This window comes from Stigmatopora argus, chromosome 1 (assembly GCF_051989625.1).
Source record: "Stigmatopora argus isolate UIUO_Sarg chromosome 1, RoL_Sarg_1.0, whole genome shotgun sequence".
NCBI classification, from domain to species: domain Eukaryota; kingdom Metazoa; phylum Chordata; class Actinopteri; order Syngnathiformes; family Syngnathidae; genus Stigmatopora; species Stigmatopora argus.
Window position 1 is genome coordinate 25,023,645 of NC_135387.1, and position 17,483 is coordinate 25,041,127.

The 17,483-nt window shown below is 36.3% G+C and overlaps 1 protein-coding gene and 1 long non-coding RNA gene across 6 annotated transcripts; both read right to left on the minus strand.

The window, feature by feature from the left end:
- Positions 1–3,541: 3,541 nt before the first annotated feature.
- On the minus strand, positions 3,542–15,188 carry bcas1 (brain enriched myelin associated protein 1). Of its 5 annotated transcripts, none has more exons than XM_077611506.1 (12): positions 14,916–15,188; positions 11,994–12,134; positions 11,231–11,284; positions 9,998–10,033; positions 9,337–9,549; positions 8,032–8,094; positions 7,737–7,778; positions 7,584–7,640; positions 6,889–6,927; positions 6,119–6,238; positions 5,468–5,686; positions 3,542–4,233 (listed from the first exon to the last, which is right to left on the minus strand). In XM_077611506.1, exons 1-12 carry the CDS (start codon positions 15,150–15,152, stop codon positions 4,162–4,164), a joined length of 1,293 nt encoding a protein of 430 aa, XP_077467632.1. In that variant the 5' UTR covers positions 15,153–15,188; the 3' UTR covers positions 3,542–4,161. The 5 variants fall into 5 exon arrangements, with proteins under 5 accessions (XP_077467632.1, XP_077467623.1, XP_077467640.1 ...); XM_077611497.1 differs by having other exon boundaries at positions 11,231–11,320; XM_077611514.1 differs by lacking the exons at positions 7,584–7,640; positions 7,737–7,778 and having other exon boundaries at positions 11,231–11,320.
- A 1,374-nt stretch (positions 15,189–16,562) lies between these two features.
- LOC144074956 (uncharacterized) lies at positions 16,563–17,231 on the minus strand. Its single transcript, XR_013301036.1, has 3 exons — positions 16,978–17,231; positions 16,828–16,892; positions 16,563–16,638 (listed from the first exon to the last, which is right to left on the minus strand). It is a non-coding gene; the product is annotated as an uncharacterized LOC144074956 (long non-coding RNA).
- Positions 17,232–17,483: the final 252 nt, after the last annotated feature.

Here is a 17,483-nt window from a genome sequence, read left to right on the forward strand (position 1 = left end):
ATTTGATGAATTGCATGATATGTAGGGAATTGTCAGGATGATTTTTTTTCACTTTATTTTTACAACATCAAAATATTAATGCGCTACAAGGTAAAATAATTATATATATATATATATATGAATATATAAAGTACCACATATTCTACCATTAAAAGTGACCAATCACTACAATGGAGAGTAAAAGTTGCCATTCAACTGAACCTTTTGAATTAATTAATAATTATGGGGGTCTCTTTAAAAAAAGACTTTATTTCTCCTCCATTAAAAAATACTGCTATAATCCTATTTTAAAGTTTAGTGTACGAACATCCTGGCCTAGATTCTATTATTATATATACATTATATATAGATTCAATCATCTGCATACACAATTACACAAATATATATATATATATATATAAGATTCTATTATTATATATAAATTATATATAGATTCAATCATCTGCATACACAATTACACAAATATATCAATCCTCTTCATACACAATTACACAAAAAACAAAACTTTAGTAGTAGACTTTGTCCTTTCTTAGACACTGCATGTTTTACACAATACAAATATGGTTTTAATGATCCCTCCTAATTAGCATTCAGTAGTGGAAATAAAGAAATATTAACTGCTGTTTACTTTCATCAGACTGGACTATTGTTCTCGTGGACTCTGTCCAAATGTGCAAAAAAAATTAAATTCCTTCCAGCAAGAAAACTCAGTAAAGGAGTTCTACATGTGCTCAAGAGATTGATGAATGCATAAGGGCATGTGTTTTTTTGTTTTGTTTTTATCTCGCCTTGTCAGGAGCAACTGACTTCTTTGTTCTCCTCTAGTTTCATGACCCCCAACCCCCTTCTTTCATGATGGCTCTTGAAAAAGAGAGTGATTGGATAAGGTCTCCTTCCACAACCCTTGTAGCCTTCATTGTGTTTTCGATTAAAGCCGTTTTTGAATCGTTCATCACTGGAAACATTCTTGAATTTGACTTTTCTGACTTTAGTGTTTACACATGAGATAACTGTTGATGAGTAATGGCTTCCACACAGGTTTCAAATGTTGTCACCTAGAGGATCTAAAATTGTGTACAGTGGTGTTTTTTTTTAAATTCAGAAGTATTTCTGGATAGACTATCATGATTTCATTTTAGAATTCCACACTACAACAAATAACAACATTTTTTTTTCTATAACATACACTATATATATATATATATATATATATATATATATATATATATATAAAGACAGCGAGATTAAACATATAGCCAAATGGAAGAAATAAAATAAACAGAATAAATAAATATAAAGAACAGTAAATTCATTTTGAACTGGAATTCTATGCTTTTACCAGAATCACAACACTAATGCTAACCTCCTTTCCTGAGGTAATAATATAAAATATTGAGTATACTGCCTTTATTTGAATGATTATCTGTTGAGATCAATAATAATGCAATGTCATGATGTGTTTTACATTGTGTTCATGCTACATTCAGCCATCAATACAATGGCCTTTAAGGAAGGTAAATACATTTTAATACAATATTTTATTTTTAGACATACTTATATAAATAATATGATTCTTTAACTTGTCCCGCTACATGGCTGCAGTCGGTAAAGCACTTTTGTTTTAATTAGGACCTGCTATATTCTACTATGTCGCAACTGTCATGCATCTTTTTTAAAGTAATTATAAAAAAAGGTTTCGTTGTTTTAAAATGAGCCTCATTAAATGTCATTTTCAGGCTCATTATAGGGCTTTCACAAGTGTTCTGCCAGTATCATTTTCAGATGCCTTTTGTCGAGACCTTGAAAGAGCATCTCCATAACAATGCCTCCCAAAATTCAGCCTGCAGCCGCCGATGTTTTGAATCAGGCCTGGAGAAGCACTCACTTGCTATTTGTAACTGTCATCTCCAATTTTTCATAGAAATATCTCTACACCGGGAAGCACATTTCTTTTGCTGGGTGCAGCGAGGTGACGCGCATTACAGGCGACAGGATGACCCCACCGAGGCCTGGCCGTCCATTGAGCTTCACGTCCTGGGATGAACCTCCCTGGATGGTGGTCTATGCAGCTGCTAATCCTTTGAATGATTAATTCTATACACATAGCCGTTCCCACGAGGGCCTGCAATGAAATGTCATAACTTGTCAAATGAATATGAGAATGTGGAGATTTGATAGTTAATGCAAAACAAATGGAAGAAAATTGTGTAAACAAATACTACTATACTATGTCGTTTTTACATTACAAAAGCCTTACTATACTATGTCATTTTTTAAAGAAAAAAAAGCCTTACTATAATATGTCGGTTTTTAAAGAAAAAAAGCCTCACTATACTACTTGTTTTTTAAGAAAAAACACCTTACTATACTATGTCATTTTTACCAAAAAAGCCTTACTATACTATGTTGTTTTTTTAAAAAAAAATGCCTTACTATACTATGTCGTTTTTTAGGGAAAAAAAGACTTACTATACTATGTCGTTTTTTTAAAAGCCTTACTATACTATGTCGTTTTTTAGGGGGAAAAAGCCTTACTATACTATGTCGGGTTTTTTTAAAAGCCTTACTATACTATGTCGTTTTTTTTTACACAAAAAAGCCTTACTATACTATGTCGGTTTTTACAAAAAAAGCCTCACTATACTATGTCTTTTTTTAAGAAAAAAAAGCCTTAATATACTATGTCGTTTTTTACAAAAAGTCATTGTTGATCTGTCTCCTGGCTTGGGGGAAATGCTTTTTTTAGATAAGATAGTTAGGTTGGGTCAGTATTCTTCTGCACTAAAATACTGAATGACGTCATGAAGACTACACGAACGGTGACTGAAAAACCAGGCAACAACTGTACAATTGAACCATGAAGGAACTCAAAAGAATGTGTGCCAAATGAGTCAAGTTTTGTGAGACATGCAGTTATAGCAATTATTTTGGTCAGCATCAATTGTGGACATCTCATCTCATTTTCTGAACCGCTTTATCCCCACGAGGGTTGCGGGGGGTGCTGGAGCCTATCCCACCTGACTTTGGGCCAGATGCGGGGGACACCCTGAATTTGTGGCCAGCCAATCGCAGGGCACATGGAGACAAACAACCATTCACGCTCACACTCATACCTAGGGGCAATTTAGAGTGTCCAATCAACCTACTATGCATGTCTTTCGAATGTGGGAGGAAACCCGAGTACCGGGAGAAAACCCACGCAGGCCCGGGGAGAACATGCAACCTCCATACAGGTGAACCGACCTGGATTTGAACCCATGTCTCCCACTGTGAGGCCGACATGCTATCCACTCGCCCCACCTGGCCGCCAATTGTGGACATATCCTACTTAATTTTAGAATGATATTTAGAGGAGACCAAAGAAACAAATGGATCCAGGTCAAATTCTTCCAGTCTTGACTGCGAAAATAGAGCAAGTGTTTGGTTGTCACACATTTTCCCACAAGTTCGTCACACCCATACACACATTCTTAAGATCTTCCAAAACCCAATGACTCATAGCAGTTGTTTTATGAAGTGACTGCATTGATTGAAGTTGTAATATTTTGCACTAAGCAAGAAACAACAAACCTTTTTATTGTCCTTAAAAGACGTAAACACTTTGTGAAGCAGACAAAAGCATCAAATTAATTGCAGAGGACAATGCCACAGGACAGCCATTAAATGACAGCTCACATAGACGCGACCTCATTTTGAACATAGAATCAGTTGCATTTTATACAAACTACTTGCACGACATTGGCAATCATTTTGCATTCATTCCCACTTGAGTTTGTTAATATTTTTTTAAGATTGCAAATATGTATCTCCAGACACAATAACGATTGTGATTCATAGCAATGGTCTAATAAGTAGTGTCAATAATCGATGAACATTTTACATATACATATGCCATTTCATGTGTCAATTCCTTAAATAAACCAAAAAAATAGACCTTTTCCCCACATAGTCACGAATCGGTACATTATAAATCTTCAACTAACTCCACTCTATTTGTTCACTTTCATTCCCTCCAATTGTATAGGCCTCTAAGCAGTTAAACGGATAAAAAAAGGAAGCATTTATTATTACGGAGGCTCCACAAAATGGAGACATGAGCCAGAGAGAATCATAACGATAAGGAGGAGTCTATACAGAAGAACTTGGGAATTGATTCTGGTTTCATTTGGCTGCTGCAGCCACGTTCAATGGCTCGGTCTGGACACCGGCGTCTGTCGAATGACGTTTCTGGCCCTGTAGATCAGTAGAACATGCATCAGATTTTTCTTGACATTAACATTGTCAGTGTTTCTTTAGAAAATTGCTTTCAAACATTGTAGACTGGGGAAACCATACAGTTATTAGATATTCAGCAACAATAAAGCATGACATCATATATACTTTGATTAGGAAACAAATATTTTGAGGTTTAGTTATCCTTTCAAACATGTCATAAACAGGGATGGTGTCAGGAGCGGCCCGTTTGTCCCTCCTGGCTTGCCGTTAGGTCAGAGCAGCTGCAAACAATCTGTGATTACCTCCTGATATGGGTATTTAAGCACCACGCATATTATTAGTCATTGTCGGATCGTTCCTGCATATTCCTGCGTGACACCCTCTGTGTTACGGCACACAATCGCTACAAGGTACTATTCCCCATGCTCACATTTTGTTCCAAGCCTTTGTTGTTTTCTAAAGCCCTTTTGAGTCATTAAAAGTTACTGTCATGAGAACAGCCCGTCTCGTCTCAGCCTGCTTCCCCGCGCCTGGGTCCAAATCTCCCCGATCGCGCCGCGATCATAACAGATGGGGTGCAATGGGTTCATCCACGAATAGTTAACAATATTTTTATTCAACACATGACAAGAGACGTTGGCAGTGAGATTTCAGGTACTTTACATACTGCACGTGGCCCCCCAAAAGATAAAATAACGGATCAAAGTCGGTCAACAGTTAGTGTTGTGACTCTGAAGACCTGTCTTGGTATTAATAGCAGTCCTGAAACCATATGTTGAGGGTCTTTGTCTTGTCTGAGGGTTGACTCCCAAAAGTCTGGGTCTTGTTTGTGTCTTGGATTAACCGGTGGGGCACTTCATTAATATGCAGGGATACACTTCAATTTTGAGTTACTAAGACCACTGTAAATGACTGCAGGCTTAACAACCCACCATTTTTTTCATTTAATTGATTTCAATGTTCTTAGTCGCCGTCTCTTCTCCTGGTCAGCCCCCCATTTTTTGTTTTTGTCTCAACAAGTGCTGATCTTGGGCAACTTTGTTCTCAGATAGTAGTAGTATGTTTTTGGGCAAAACGGGGGTTAGGCAGTCTCCTAAATTGACTTATTCCACCGGGTGAGGTAGTCCTGCCATCTAGTGGTAACAATGCTATAACATATTATCATTAAAAATAACTGCCTTTTTAAGTTTTGAGTTTGTAATTTTTTTTTTCTAATTTTTTTGATGTTTTCTTTCTTTTTTTTTCAATTTACCAGGTGCTTCAAGAAGAGCTGGATGGAGTTTCTCTTCTCTGGCTTCCGGGCCACACTGGGGACACCGTCGGCAGTTTTGGGGGCCACTGAGGTCACTTTGTCGTCTACGACCATCTCAAGTGACTTGACTGTTGCTTTGGGCTCCTCTTTGGCCTTCACCACGGCAGTTGCTTCTGCAGCTTTGGCAGGATCAGGGCGCGACTTCTTGGGTTCACTTGCCTGAAAGAAGTGGAGCACAATGTGCTTTAAAAAGAAGATATTTTGTTTCGTTATTTGACTGAGGCCATCTCCCTCTGCTTATTTTTGTTCCTGCTACAATACAAACACACTTTATGACTCTAAATGGTCAGACTTTTGATAGAAAAGTGTTTCTTACCTATTGTGTGTCAAGAAAGTACATTTGTGTTATGCCATGCTATTGCCCTATTTTAAGAAAATAAAAATGACATGATTTAAAAGTAGAAAATATATACTGTAGAGGTATAATTTTGCCTTGACATTTTCAGTGATTGGCTTCCGGAAAAAAAGTTGAATGAGTTCGTTGTTATGATTTCATAAGTTTGTGAGAGAATCCTATATTTCATCCCAGATGCAACAAAAATGTCCACAAGATATCTTTCTAAGTGACCTAGAAATTAACGATTTTCTTACTTTAGGCTTGAAGAAAGACAGGAAGGAGGACTTTGATGGCATATTTTTCTCCTCATGAACAGGAGGTGGTGGTTCCGGCCTGGCAGTGGCCTCCAGAGTCCCAGCTTTAGAGGGATCCACCTTTTCTCATTAAAAAAAACAAAAACAAACAAAGAATCATAAACACAAGGTATTTTAAAAGGAGGATAATAAGCACGCCATTAAAGTGGGCACCTATAACTGAAATCTGATTTTAGAGAGGGAAAAAACCCAACCAAAATAGAAAAGCAGCACACCTAGATTACACCAAACTGAAGACAGTGCTTACAAGAGCGGAAAGAAAATGATCAGTTAATCATTTGAAGAAGAAGAAAGAAGATGTCATGTTACACATTTTCAAGGTGAAAGAAATTCCTTGACCTTCATGGGTCTCAGCACCGAACTGGAATGTGCTCTTTCTGAAGTTTTATGTCAATTGGATGAATAATTTTACCCAATAACCAGACAAGCGTATAAATTACAGTCCAAGTGGACATCTGCAAATCAAAGAGGATATCAAGGAGATAAAGAGTAGATAAAAGTGCAGGTTCATGAACTGATGCAGGCTAGGGAAAAGAAGAAATTCCTTGCAAAAATTAAAACACATTTTGGAAAATCTGGAAGGATTCATCTTTTTGATAGAGCAGAGAAATACCACATCCAGATAAAACAGTACGTATACCATTTTATAGTACAGTATGCATGTACTGTAGGAATGTTCCACACAAAATGTAACCTTTCTACCTCATTACCTCGTTTTCTACCTCCGGCTGTGATGCCGCTACCATCATCTGTAGAAAAAGTTGTATTGTTTTCACATCAAATATTCCAACTTTAGAAGAGAATTACAACACTTAATGTAGCTGTCACCATATTTTTCGAACTATAAGTCACAAGAGCCAAAGAATACACAATGAAAGAGAAAAAAATCTATAAATTGCACTGCAGTATGAGTTATACAATATTATACAGTAAATAGTAATAGGAAAATAGTGAAACACAGTCAAAATAATCGTTTATGTAACAGATTAACCATTTTTCTGATAACTATAGCCTAAAAAACACAAAATGTTGGCAGTCAAACTGAAAAAAAAGACATATTATATGTTGCAGGCCCAGAACAAACTATGAAAAAATGTGACTTATATTCCAGAAAATACGATACTTTGGCTATATTAGATTTATTCCAATTAAATAGCAGCAGTGCAAGGCATATGACAGAATTAAATCAATTTCTAGAAAACTGGTAAAATGTTCTTATTTCTGAGTCAAATTTTCCAAGACTTCTTGTTAATGAACGCTCATCTGTACACCTAAACACGCAATTTAAAAGTCAATTTCCCACACGCTACTTGAGACGTGCATTTTTTCCGCCAAAAATCACGTCATGAGAGCAGCTGCAAAAGAAAGATAAACTGGTAGTAGCACATTTTTTTGGCTTATTTACCTTCTCCACTACAATCACCAGTGCTGCCTTCTTTGGTGTCTGTTGAGGTTCTTCAGCCTCATTCGCAAATTCAAATAAAAACATTTTTTCAAAGCTCGTTAGGGTTTCTTATCATAAATGAAAGAAGTCAAATATTTACTGTCAGTTAAATACCTCAACCTCTATTACTGCTTGTTGCACATCATCGGACATTTCCTGCAAGTGAAATTATTGTACATTTGCCGCTCAGTGTAAGTCGCTACAAATACATTTACCGTATTTTCCAGACTATAAGGCGCACTGCATTATAAGGCGCACCCTCAATGAATGGCATTTTTTCCCATATATAAAGCACACTGGATTATAAGGCGCCCTGTCTATTTTGGAGAAAATTTAAGACTTTTAAGTGCGCCTTATAGTCGTGAAAATATGGTATACGCGCTTCCAGTGTGCAGCTGGATGAGTTTACCTGTTTTTCTACTATGGAAATTACTTCAACTTCTGCTGCTTGCAGCTCTGTCTCCTTGTTAGTCTGTAGCACATTGAAACAATTCTTATCAAAAGATAAGGAACTATAAAGCATTGTTATTCATGGCAAACCTCACCAAAAACTCCTTCCACATTCAATAGTTGCATGAAATGCATGGTTTGCAAAATGAAATTCATTTGAAGTAACTTCAAGACATCAATTTCCAAATAAGACAATAAAAATAACCTTCACTTGAAGTTTAGTCACTTATAATTGTATAATAAAATTAAAAAAATATCATGAAAGATGAATCTTACAGTGAAAGGAAAATGCTATTTATTCTGCTAAAAATAGTCAATATAAAAGTCTTACAATTCCATACTTTTGCGATACAAAAAAAGAACAATATCATTTCAAAACTTATTCCGCCAGTGATGTGACGTTTATGTTCAGGAGATTGGAAATAATAAAAAAAGTCAAATCCACTCGTCTGCATAAATGTTATTTGAAAAATAGCAAGGGGAAAAAGACCAAATTATAGGGATGTGTACTAGTATCTCTGTCACTCTATTTTGAGAAGGCTAATGATGAATTTTCTTCTCAATGAACATCAAATATCACTCACCTAATAACCACCATGTAAACCACGTGTCAAAGTGGCGGCCCGGGGGCCAAATCTGGCCCGCCGCATCATTTTGTGTGGCCCGGGAAAGTAAATCATGAGTGCCGACTTTCTATTTTAGGATCAAATTAAAATGAAGAGTATCAATGTATATTAAATTTCCTGATTTTCCCCCTTTTCAATCAATAATTGTAATTTTTTAATCCATTTTTTCTGTGTTTTTAGTTAAAATATCATTTTGTAAAATCTAAAAATATATAAAAAAGCTAAAATAAACATTGTTTTATATCTATATAAACTGAATATTCAGGGCTTTTAATCCAGTTATTTTAATCAATTTATTTAAAAAAATCTAAATATTATATCTAAAATGGTCCGGCCCACGTGAAATCGAGTTGACGTTAATGCGGCCCGCGAACCCACCCAAGTCTGACACCCTTGATGTAAACAATTCCAAATAATGCTGAAATTCTAACTTTGTCATCTTAATCCTATCTTGTCCAGAATGTTGCTCTTGAATGATGATACTAAGCGAATCCCTTTGTAGAAACTTGGGTTCCACAAGACAGAGGCCAATGGCATACTTTTATGGGGTGTTGATTGTACCTTCAACTCATACACTTCAGGAACATTGACACCCACAGATACAGTGTGTGATATATAATGCAATATTATTCATTTACCTTTGGACGAAAGAATTTGCTCAGAACATCTTTGGCTGATTTGGGGGATTCGGCACTCTTTGCCACAGCTTTTGTTTTTTCTTTGGAGGTGGTGGGCTTTGCTGATTTGCTACCTGGCTCTGCTTTGACTTCCACTTTTGGAAGCTCTGGTGGAGGAGGTGGTGGGATTAACATTCCCTTGGAAGCCGCCGGAGGATCAGAAATTTGTGCAACCTTGGGAGGGAAACAGTGTCAGAATTCAGGTTTTTAATGGAAATTAAACACGATTTTCTATAGCGTTTTTCATCAGTTTCTAGCCAATCAATCTCCGGGTACTTCATGATAAACAATTATATTCATTCACACCAATTTAGAAGTTTAGGTTCACCTTTTTTTCAAATAGGTTGTATAAAAGCCAGAATACCCACAGAAAACACACAAAAACGATCAAAGATTATCCAACTGAGACTTCAATTAGGATCCCCAGACCATAACAACTATCTTATGTACTCATGTGCTAAAATAAAGGGGTGATTGCAAGGTATTAAACTGTCCCTTTACAGTCAGAAACATCAAGATTGTGTAAGAATCTGTCAAGACAAAAGAGCTTTAACAGAAGGGGAACCCAAGACAAACAAAAAGGAGCCCTTTGGCTTTAGGAGGAAATAGACAATATGCTCACAGTGGTGGTTGTCGCTGACTGGTTCTCCCTCTGCCTCTGTTTAGCGACAAAATAGGCAGCAGTTTAGAGTCGAGAAGCAAAAATGACCACAAGCCATAAAAATATATTCAGCCGCAACAAAAAGAAGGCTTGTCTGACCAAAATCGCTGGATTCGATAAATATCATTTACCACAACTCGTTTACTGATTTCAATGTTGCTGTCTTATGAAAGGCAACACTACTCCATTCATGTTCTAACTTTACTTTTAAGTCTGAGAGCACTTTCTTGTTGTTTATTTATAGCTGCATTTTATTTGGGATCAAATTTACATATTTGGTGACTGGCAGTAAATAAGGTTTTTATTCAATGCATTGGCTGGCGAGTTTGATTTATTTAATGAGGGACAGCACATATTAATGAACATATATATATATATATATATATATATATATATACATATATATATATATATATACATATATATATACATATATATATATATATATATATATATATATATATATATATATATATATATATATATATATATACATATGTGGTGTCATTTTCAAATTTTATTAAAGGAACAATGCTCATTGAAAAAAATTCAGATGACATATACTGTCTTTCTGCTGAATAATACATGTACTCCATTTTGCAACAAAACAATAAGTAAAACGCTACTTGTGACAACGATACATTGCTATAATTAAACTACTAAGTTAGTATTTAAGCTAGAAACATTGACTGACTTTTTAAAACTGATTCCTTTTTATTTACGGCGCAATAATTGCATAAGCAATGCATGTCGGCAGTAAATGTTTTAAATCATTGAATTTTAAAAATTAGCTCACATAAATGACTGAATCACCTAGCCACTGTGTAACATTTAAAATGTGAAAATTATGAAATATGAAAATGATTATAGGAAGTACACTCATGAAGTTGCAATTAGACAGTGATATAAATAAAAAATAATTAAGTAAATGAATGGATTCATATTAAATGGATGTCGAGCAGAATCCTTGATGTCCCTGTGTTTTTTTCAGAAAACAAAAAGTAAATGATTTAAGTTGGATCATTAGTATTTTGTACATTTGTGGAATAAAATGTGAAATATAGTCAATTTAGACATAAGAGGTTTCTGCTCGACAATGATGTATGACAGTATTATGACCAAGCATTGACTGATGTCCTGTTTGATCCATTGTGATCATCTATGATTATTCTATGATTCAATTTAATTGGTCACCTGATCCTTTGGGACTTCAGGAGTTTCCTTTTTGGATGTTTTAGTGGGAGTCATCTGCCGAACAACGGAAGGGACAGTCAGCGTTAAATTCTGTCATAAAAGAAAAACATAAAATAGAGTAACATTGTGCCCAAGTGCAAAAAAATAAAAAGCCAAGCAATTTAAAACGTTGAGGCTGCACGTAAGGCACGTAAAGTAAATGGCAGTATACAAAAATAAGAATGAGTCTAAGTGTGGCCATGTTTGCACACTATGTATGCTGACAAAGTGGGCACCATTGTACTGTGGAGATGGCGTAGGCCTGCACTCGCTCTATCTTTCCCGATCTAAACTTCTAGCTGCACAGGCCTCCCTTGTGAGCTCAAGCGATGGCTCCAACAATGTGCCACCACATTCCCGCATGTTCTAAGCCTTGATTATCCTGGCACGAGGGCACTGAAACTCTTTAAAACGCCACACGTTCCAAACAACGGCATGATGAAGAGGAAACACAATGGCCGCCTGTTGTACATCAGAGGAGAGTTTGTTAGTCGGTAGATACAGTATCATTGCTGCTATTGATAATTATTATAATTTACATTCAATATCAGCAAGCGGAAGCCATTCACATGACAATATTGTTTTTAAGTAGCTAGATCAAGATAAATTTACACCAATATTTACCATATTTAGCCTGGTTTTGGGAAAAAAAGAGAACAGTAAAAATTCCCCAAATTCACACATGATCACATTTTCTTATTGACTTTTAAAATGGATAACTTACTAAATTTTTGAAGAAATTCATAACTGGACTCTCTTCTGAGTTAGTCTCCGTTTCAGCAGATGTGCTGTTAGCGTTGTCAGTGTGGTCTGTAGTCCCGACCTCAGCTTCTGTCAGTGCTTCTTGCTTTTGGTTAGCTGTCTCCTAAGCACCATCACACAGAGTTAGCCTTTGGGGGGGTTATGGACAGGCAAAGCAATGCAGCAGCGTCTTAATAGCAGCATTGAGATGGGAGCACAATTCCAACCATGCCTCTGCCTACTCTGCACATTGCAAACAATAACCCCATTATGATTGCGCATAACCCCCCCTTCAACCCTACTCATTTATATTCAACTATGTCAGACGGTCGTGTCTCAAGAATTGTCAGAAGATCCAAAACCTTGGTGTGTCTCAATAATGAGGCCCTACGACGTGTTGAATATTGATTTTTTTACTTCATCTAATAGTGTTGTAAGGCTTAAGACCGAGAGTCATTGTGTCATCTTGTTCTCTAGTTGAGAATTGGGGTCGTCAGTGACCAGCAATTTGTTAGCTTTATTGAGGAGATGATTAATAAAAGGTCAACCAAATAATTCCAATAAATGTTAGATGGATCTCTTTCCCTGAGTGACTGAGGTCAACTTCATGCACAGCACAATGCAGAGCTTGAAGGTAACTGCGTACCGATCATGCAAGGTGATAAGACGTAGAACTTTCCCCGTCAGGCAATAGTTAGTATTTATATTCGCATATATTATTAATCACTACTCGTATTGATAAGGACTCTCGCTGTCTCTCGGACTGAGGTCAAACTTGAGCTCTTACTGTGTCCAAACAAATCGGTAGCGGGGCTTTTTCTCTTAATACCATTGCGTCTCAGTTTAAACAGGCTCTAGATTTCACATACTAATTTGGTTTTGAGCACAACACTAGAACCTAATTGGTGGAGAATTATTTATTTTCCCTTGAGATAAAATTACACAAATCTACAGGTAGTGAATCTTTAGTGACAAGGACTCGGCCACAGCAGCTCTTCTTGGGGTCTAAATCTTGGTGATTATTAAGCCTTTGAATGGATAAATTTGTGTGTGGAATCACAGTGTAGTGTGAGAATGCAACAATATAGGTGGGAAGAACAAAGCCTCATTTCACCAATCAGAATCAGAAAGAAAGGACTAAACATTGTCAAGGAAGAAACAGAGAGTGTCGGCCTACTGGCTTTTGTAGAGGAGCTGATCTCACGACGTTTCTGTTTTACTCATCGCTTACTTGAAGATCAAATTTATTGGTTCATTACGGTTAATCGGTTCCTAGACCTGCCGCTATAGATAAACCATGATGTAGGAACAGTGTTTTTATGGTGTCATTTTATTATTATTTGGATTTTAAAAACCCTCTTTCTACTATCATTCACCCCTCGAAGGTAGACACTTCCCTTTAGTTTCCAGTGAAATAATCTTCAATTGTTAAACGATAGGAAAAACTCAACACAGAAAGATCGGGTCAAAGATTCAAACAAGAGGTGCCAACTCAGATATGTTTTAGAAACTTTATGCTAGAAAAGAAAAGAAAAAAAATCCTCACAGTCACATTTCATGTACTGTAAGAGTACATACACAGCATAATAAAAAAACAGTATTATAACAATGAGTCCAAGAAAATGATCACAGCAGAAAATAGGCTTTGTATTGCACTCCTACTATAATCGATTTACTAAAGTGAATAATTAACCTGGTGAACATGTTCAACTGTAAAGTCTGGAGAGAGACTCCAGTCTTATTTGTTAATAAGCTTTCATTTTCTGCTGGTCTGACTAACCTTCCTTAGACTTTTTTTCTACTGTGGCTATCTCTGATGTTGATTCTGGGATCAAAAGGCAAAGTTCAGGCTCAATAATAGTCTTAAAATATCTTAAGCTGCTCTCAATCTTCTCTGACGGGTCACCAGAAAAAAGAGAAGAAAAACATTTTGTTCCTGGTTTTCCCAATGTTTTCTTCAACTGGCTCCTCTTCGATTGAGTTTCTTGAAACCAGCTCCGCTTTTGTCAATGATTCTGCTGTCAAATTACACCATTCTGCGAATGTGATTTTACAAACTTGAGGGTTCTTGGACATTCCCTAAACAATAGTCTCCATAAACACAACAGATTCATCCTCATGTGAACGTTCATTCTCCTCTGAGAGACACCTTAGCTTGTTTTGGTACTGTTGGGATTTGGATGAACGATTCTGAGTGGTTTGGTACAGTTTCTGCAGATCCTTCGGTGACTTCACTTTGGGGAGATGATTCTCGGATAGGTGTATGTATTGTCTTCAATACTTTCCAGAACTCCATCGGTTTCCGCGCATATCAGTTTTCCAGAGTTTGTCTCAGTTTTAAGAGGAATATTGGTCTCTAAGAACGATGGGTCGGAATCAGCAGCTGAACATTCCGGCTCCATTATTGTGACGGCATGCTTGTTTATGTAGATTTCACTTCTGGGTTTCTGAAATGTAACAAGCTCATCATTCATCTTCAGGAACTTCGTCAATGGTTGACAACTCTTGGTTCCAAGCAGCGTACTTTTTCGAAGAGTCTTCAAGCACCAAATCTTCTTGAGAAATATTGGTACCTTTTCCGTAGACCTGCTCCATTTTGACTAGAATGAAATGTTCTTCCTCCTCTGAGATTGTTTCCATCACCGTGATCAGCGGCTCAAAGTAGACGCATGATGTGTCATTTCTTTTCCTCATGACCTCAGCCTCCCTAACAAGTGTTTCATCTGATGAGCCTCCTTCTCCATCCTGAAGCCAAAATATTTTGTGAGAATTTGAGGACTAAAGTTAAAAATGAAGCCAAAAACCTGGCCTTAAAATTGACCCACACTTGCAAACACATTAGACATTAATCAGCTCAACTCAAATCTCATTACCCAGACCCAAACCCTAAAAGGAAAATACTCACCAGTTGTGTTTCGTTGGCAGGGACACAGGACACGTTCGAAACATTCTCATGCTTCTCAGCAACACTCTCTGTATTAACCGGGGCCTCAAGATCCTTCTTTTTAAATATTTTGTCAAAAAATGGCACCTTTTCCTCCCGTTTTACTTCTTCTTTCTTGGGGTTGGCAGCCAGCTTTTCAGGACCATCTTCTGTTTCAAAATGTTGACTGTTCGATTCGACCAAGTCAGAGTTTAACATTGGCGCATTGCCATTTAGTTGGTTTGGCAGCAAACTGTCCACTACATAAATAGAAGAGGGATAAATAAACAGAGTATGAAACATATGACTGATCCATGGTCGAGAATCAACAATCCATAGATTAAGACCTTTACAGCCTGATTCATTTATTCATTAAACAGCAGGAGCCTAATTGCATGTTTACGGATGTGGATTGTACACTGGATTGATTTAATGAAACAGAATTCTTGCTGTAGAAGGGTTGGTTAATAGCATTTTTAAGTTATTGGAGTTAGCGTAGCATAGCATGATATTGCAATTTTCATTTTAAAGGACAATCCTCCCAGAAGTAAACATAGGTTGGTCTGCTCATGACCACGAGATTAGCTCGATCAGCAGTGTGTCAATATCTACTCCTGGGATAATTCTCATTGCAGGGACAATAACTGCACCATGACAGATTAAATAGTCCATTTCAGCGACAACGCCCATAGATCATAATAGAGAGCAGAAGAAACATTCATTGTATAAACAGCATTGCAAAGTCCAAAGGATTCACCCTGAAAATAGAAGATTGATTGGTCACCTAACGATAGGTTTTAGATAAGTAATAGGTTTTAGATAAGGAAAAGTTTTCAGTTTTTAACAAGTTATAATTATACAGTACAAGGAGGAATGCTACAATGACCTTGACAAGTCATAGTAAAACTAAAGTATGGAAGAAAGACATGATTCTAAAGTTATGTGTGATAGCATAAAAATGTTATTTTGCATTTTTTAAGATTTAATTCCCCCCAAATATATATAAAAAAGAAATAACAGTCCCAATAAAGGAGTGTGGTAGAGTATATGAAGTTGTTGTGTTTTTGCCATCAAATAATAACACTCACATATTCTCCTATTCACTGTTAAAATAAAAGATTTATGGAATTTCTGATATATAAAAGTAGGAATGAGCTGAATAAATAATTAATTCTCTATGGTGTTTATTTACATTTTTGTTGGTTTAAAAAAGTTTGACTTTTGTTCAACAAGCAAAATATTAAAATCAACCATTTAAAACAATATTTTGACCCTTCCGAGGTTGCTTCATTGGACCCAAAGGTAATTAAACACTTTTTAAGAGTTACAGAAAATACAATAGTAAATGTTTTGGCTTTTTTGACATGATATATTATAACATATTTTTATGAATAAATACATTTATTGGTTTTTTGTCCAATGACACCAACCATAAGAATACAAATTTTAGCAAGTTTTCTTTCCAACCAATATGTCATGTACTCGTAATTAAGATAGTTATCGTTATATACACAGCAAGTCAGCTAACATTTAAGTTTTTTCACATGGTATAGCTCATATAGCACATTAGAGAACAATTTTCAAATCCCTGAAAAATTGTGGTATGGACCAAACATGTCAAAAACTTACCCTCAATATCAAATCCATTAGATGTGACGCTCACTGCCTGGCCATTTAACTCTCCATGTTTATCATCTTGAGTAATCTATGAACAAATAGCAGAGAATAGTAATTAACGGGGACTGTAAAAACTAATATCTCCACAATTGGGTCATATTCAAATACCCCAAATAATTGCTGTAACATAATGTGAATGGTTTTTCCATATTATTACCATCATACACTTCATTATCAGTACTACTAAATGGCCTACAAATGAATTTCACCATTTTACCTGGCTTGGATCTTTGGTCTTGGAATGGTCATTGCCCATACTTGAGATTTAAATATTGAGCCTTACTGAAGCCAAGAGAACATAAGCACACAAATGGTCATATAATTTGAAGCCTAGCGTTTGAGAATAAGTAATCATCAGTTTCCTTACCCAAGCTGCTCTTCAAGTCTTCAAGTATGGGAAATCCTACTCTGCAAGTCAACCACAGGTGGAGTGTCACCCTAACAAAGGGGTGGATTCACTGCTCCTGCCCAAGTTTGTTTGCGACTATTGCTGACAGGCCATTATATGTGTGCTTTGCAGATGGGTGTGACTATTAAAGTAAGTAATCAATTGGATTTCCTCCTCATGAAAAACCCAAAAGATGGACAACGACACATGATTAGTTCAAACTGATCCTTCTGTGAGCCTCCTTCATCAAGAGCACAGTATATTGTGAAGCAACAGGATGTGTATTGAGGATGTTTACATGGCAAGCCGCACACAAAGCATGTTTTCGGGTTTCAGCATGAGTGAATTAACAAGTAAAGACAATACAATACTTTAAAAATACGGCAAAATGTTAGAACGGATTGGCTTTATCGGCATTATTTCACCCCTTCTAGTTATGTTTTAGGAGAAAATTTGTTTTCTTTTAGTAACTCAATTAGTAATAT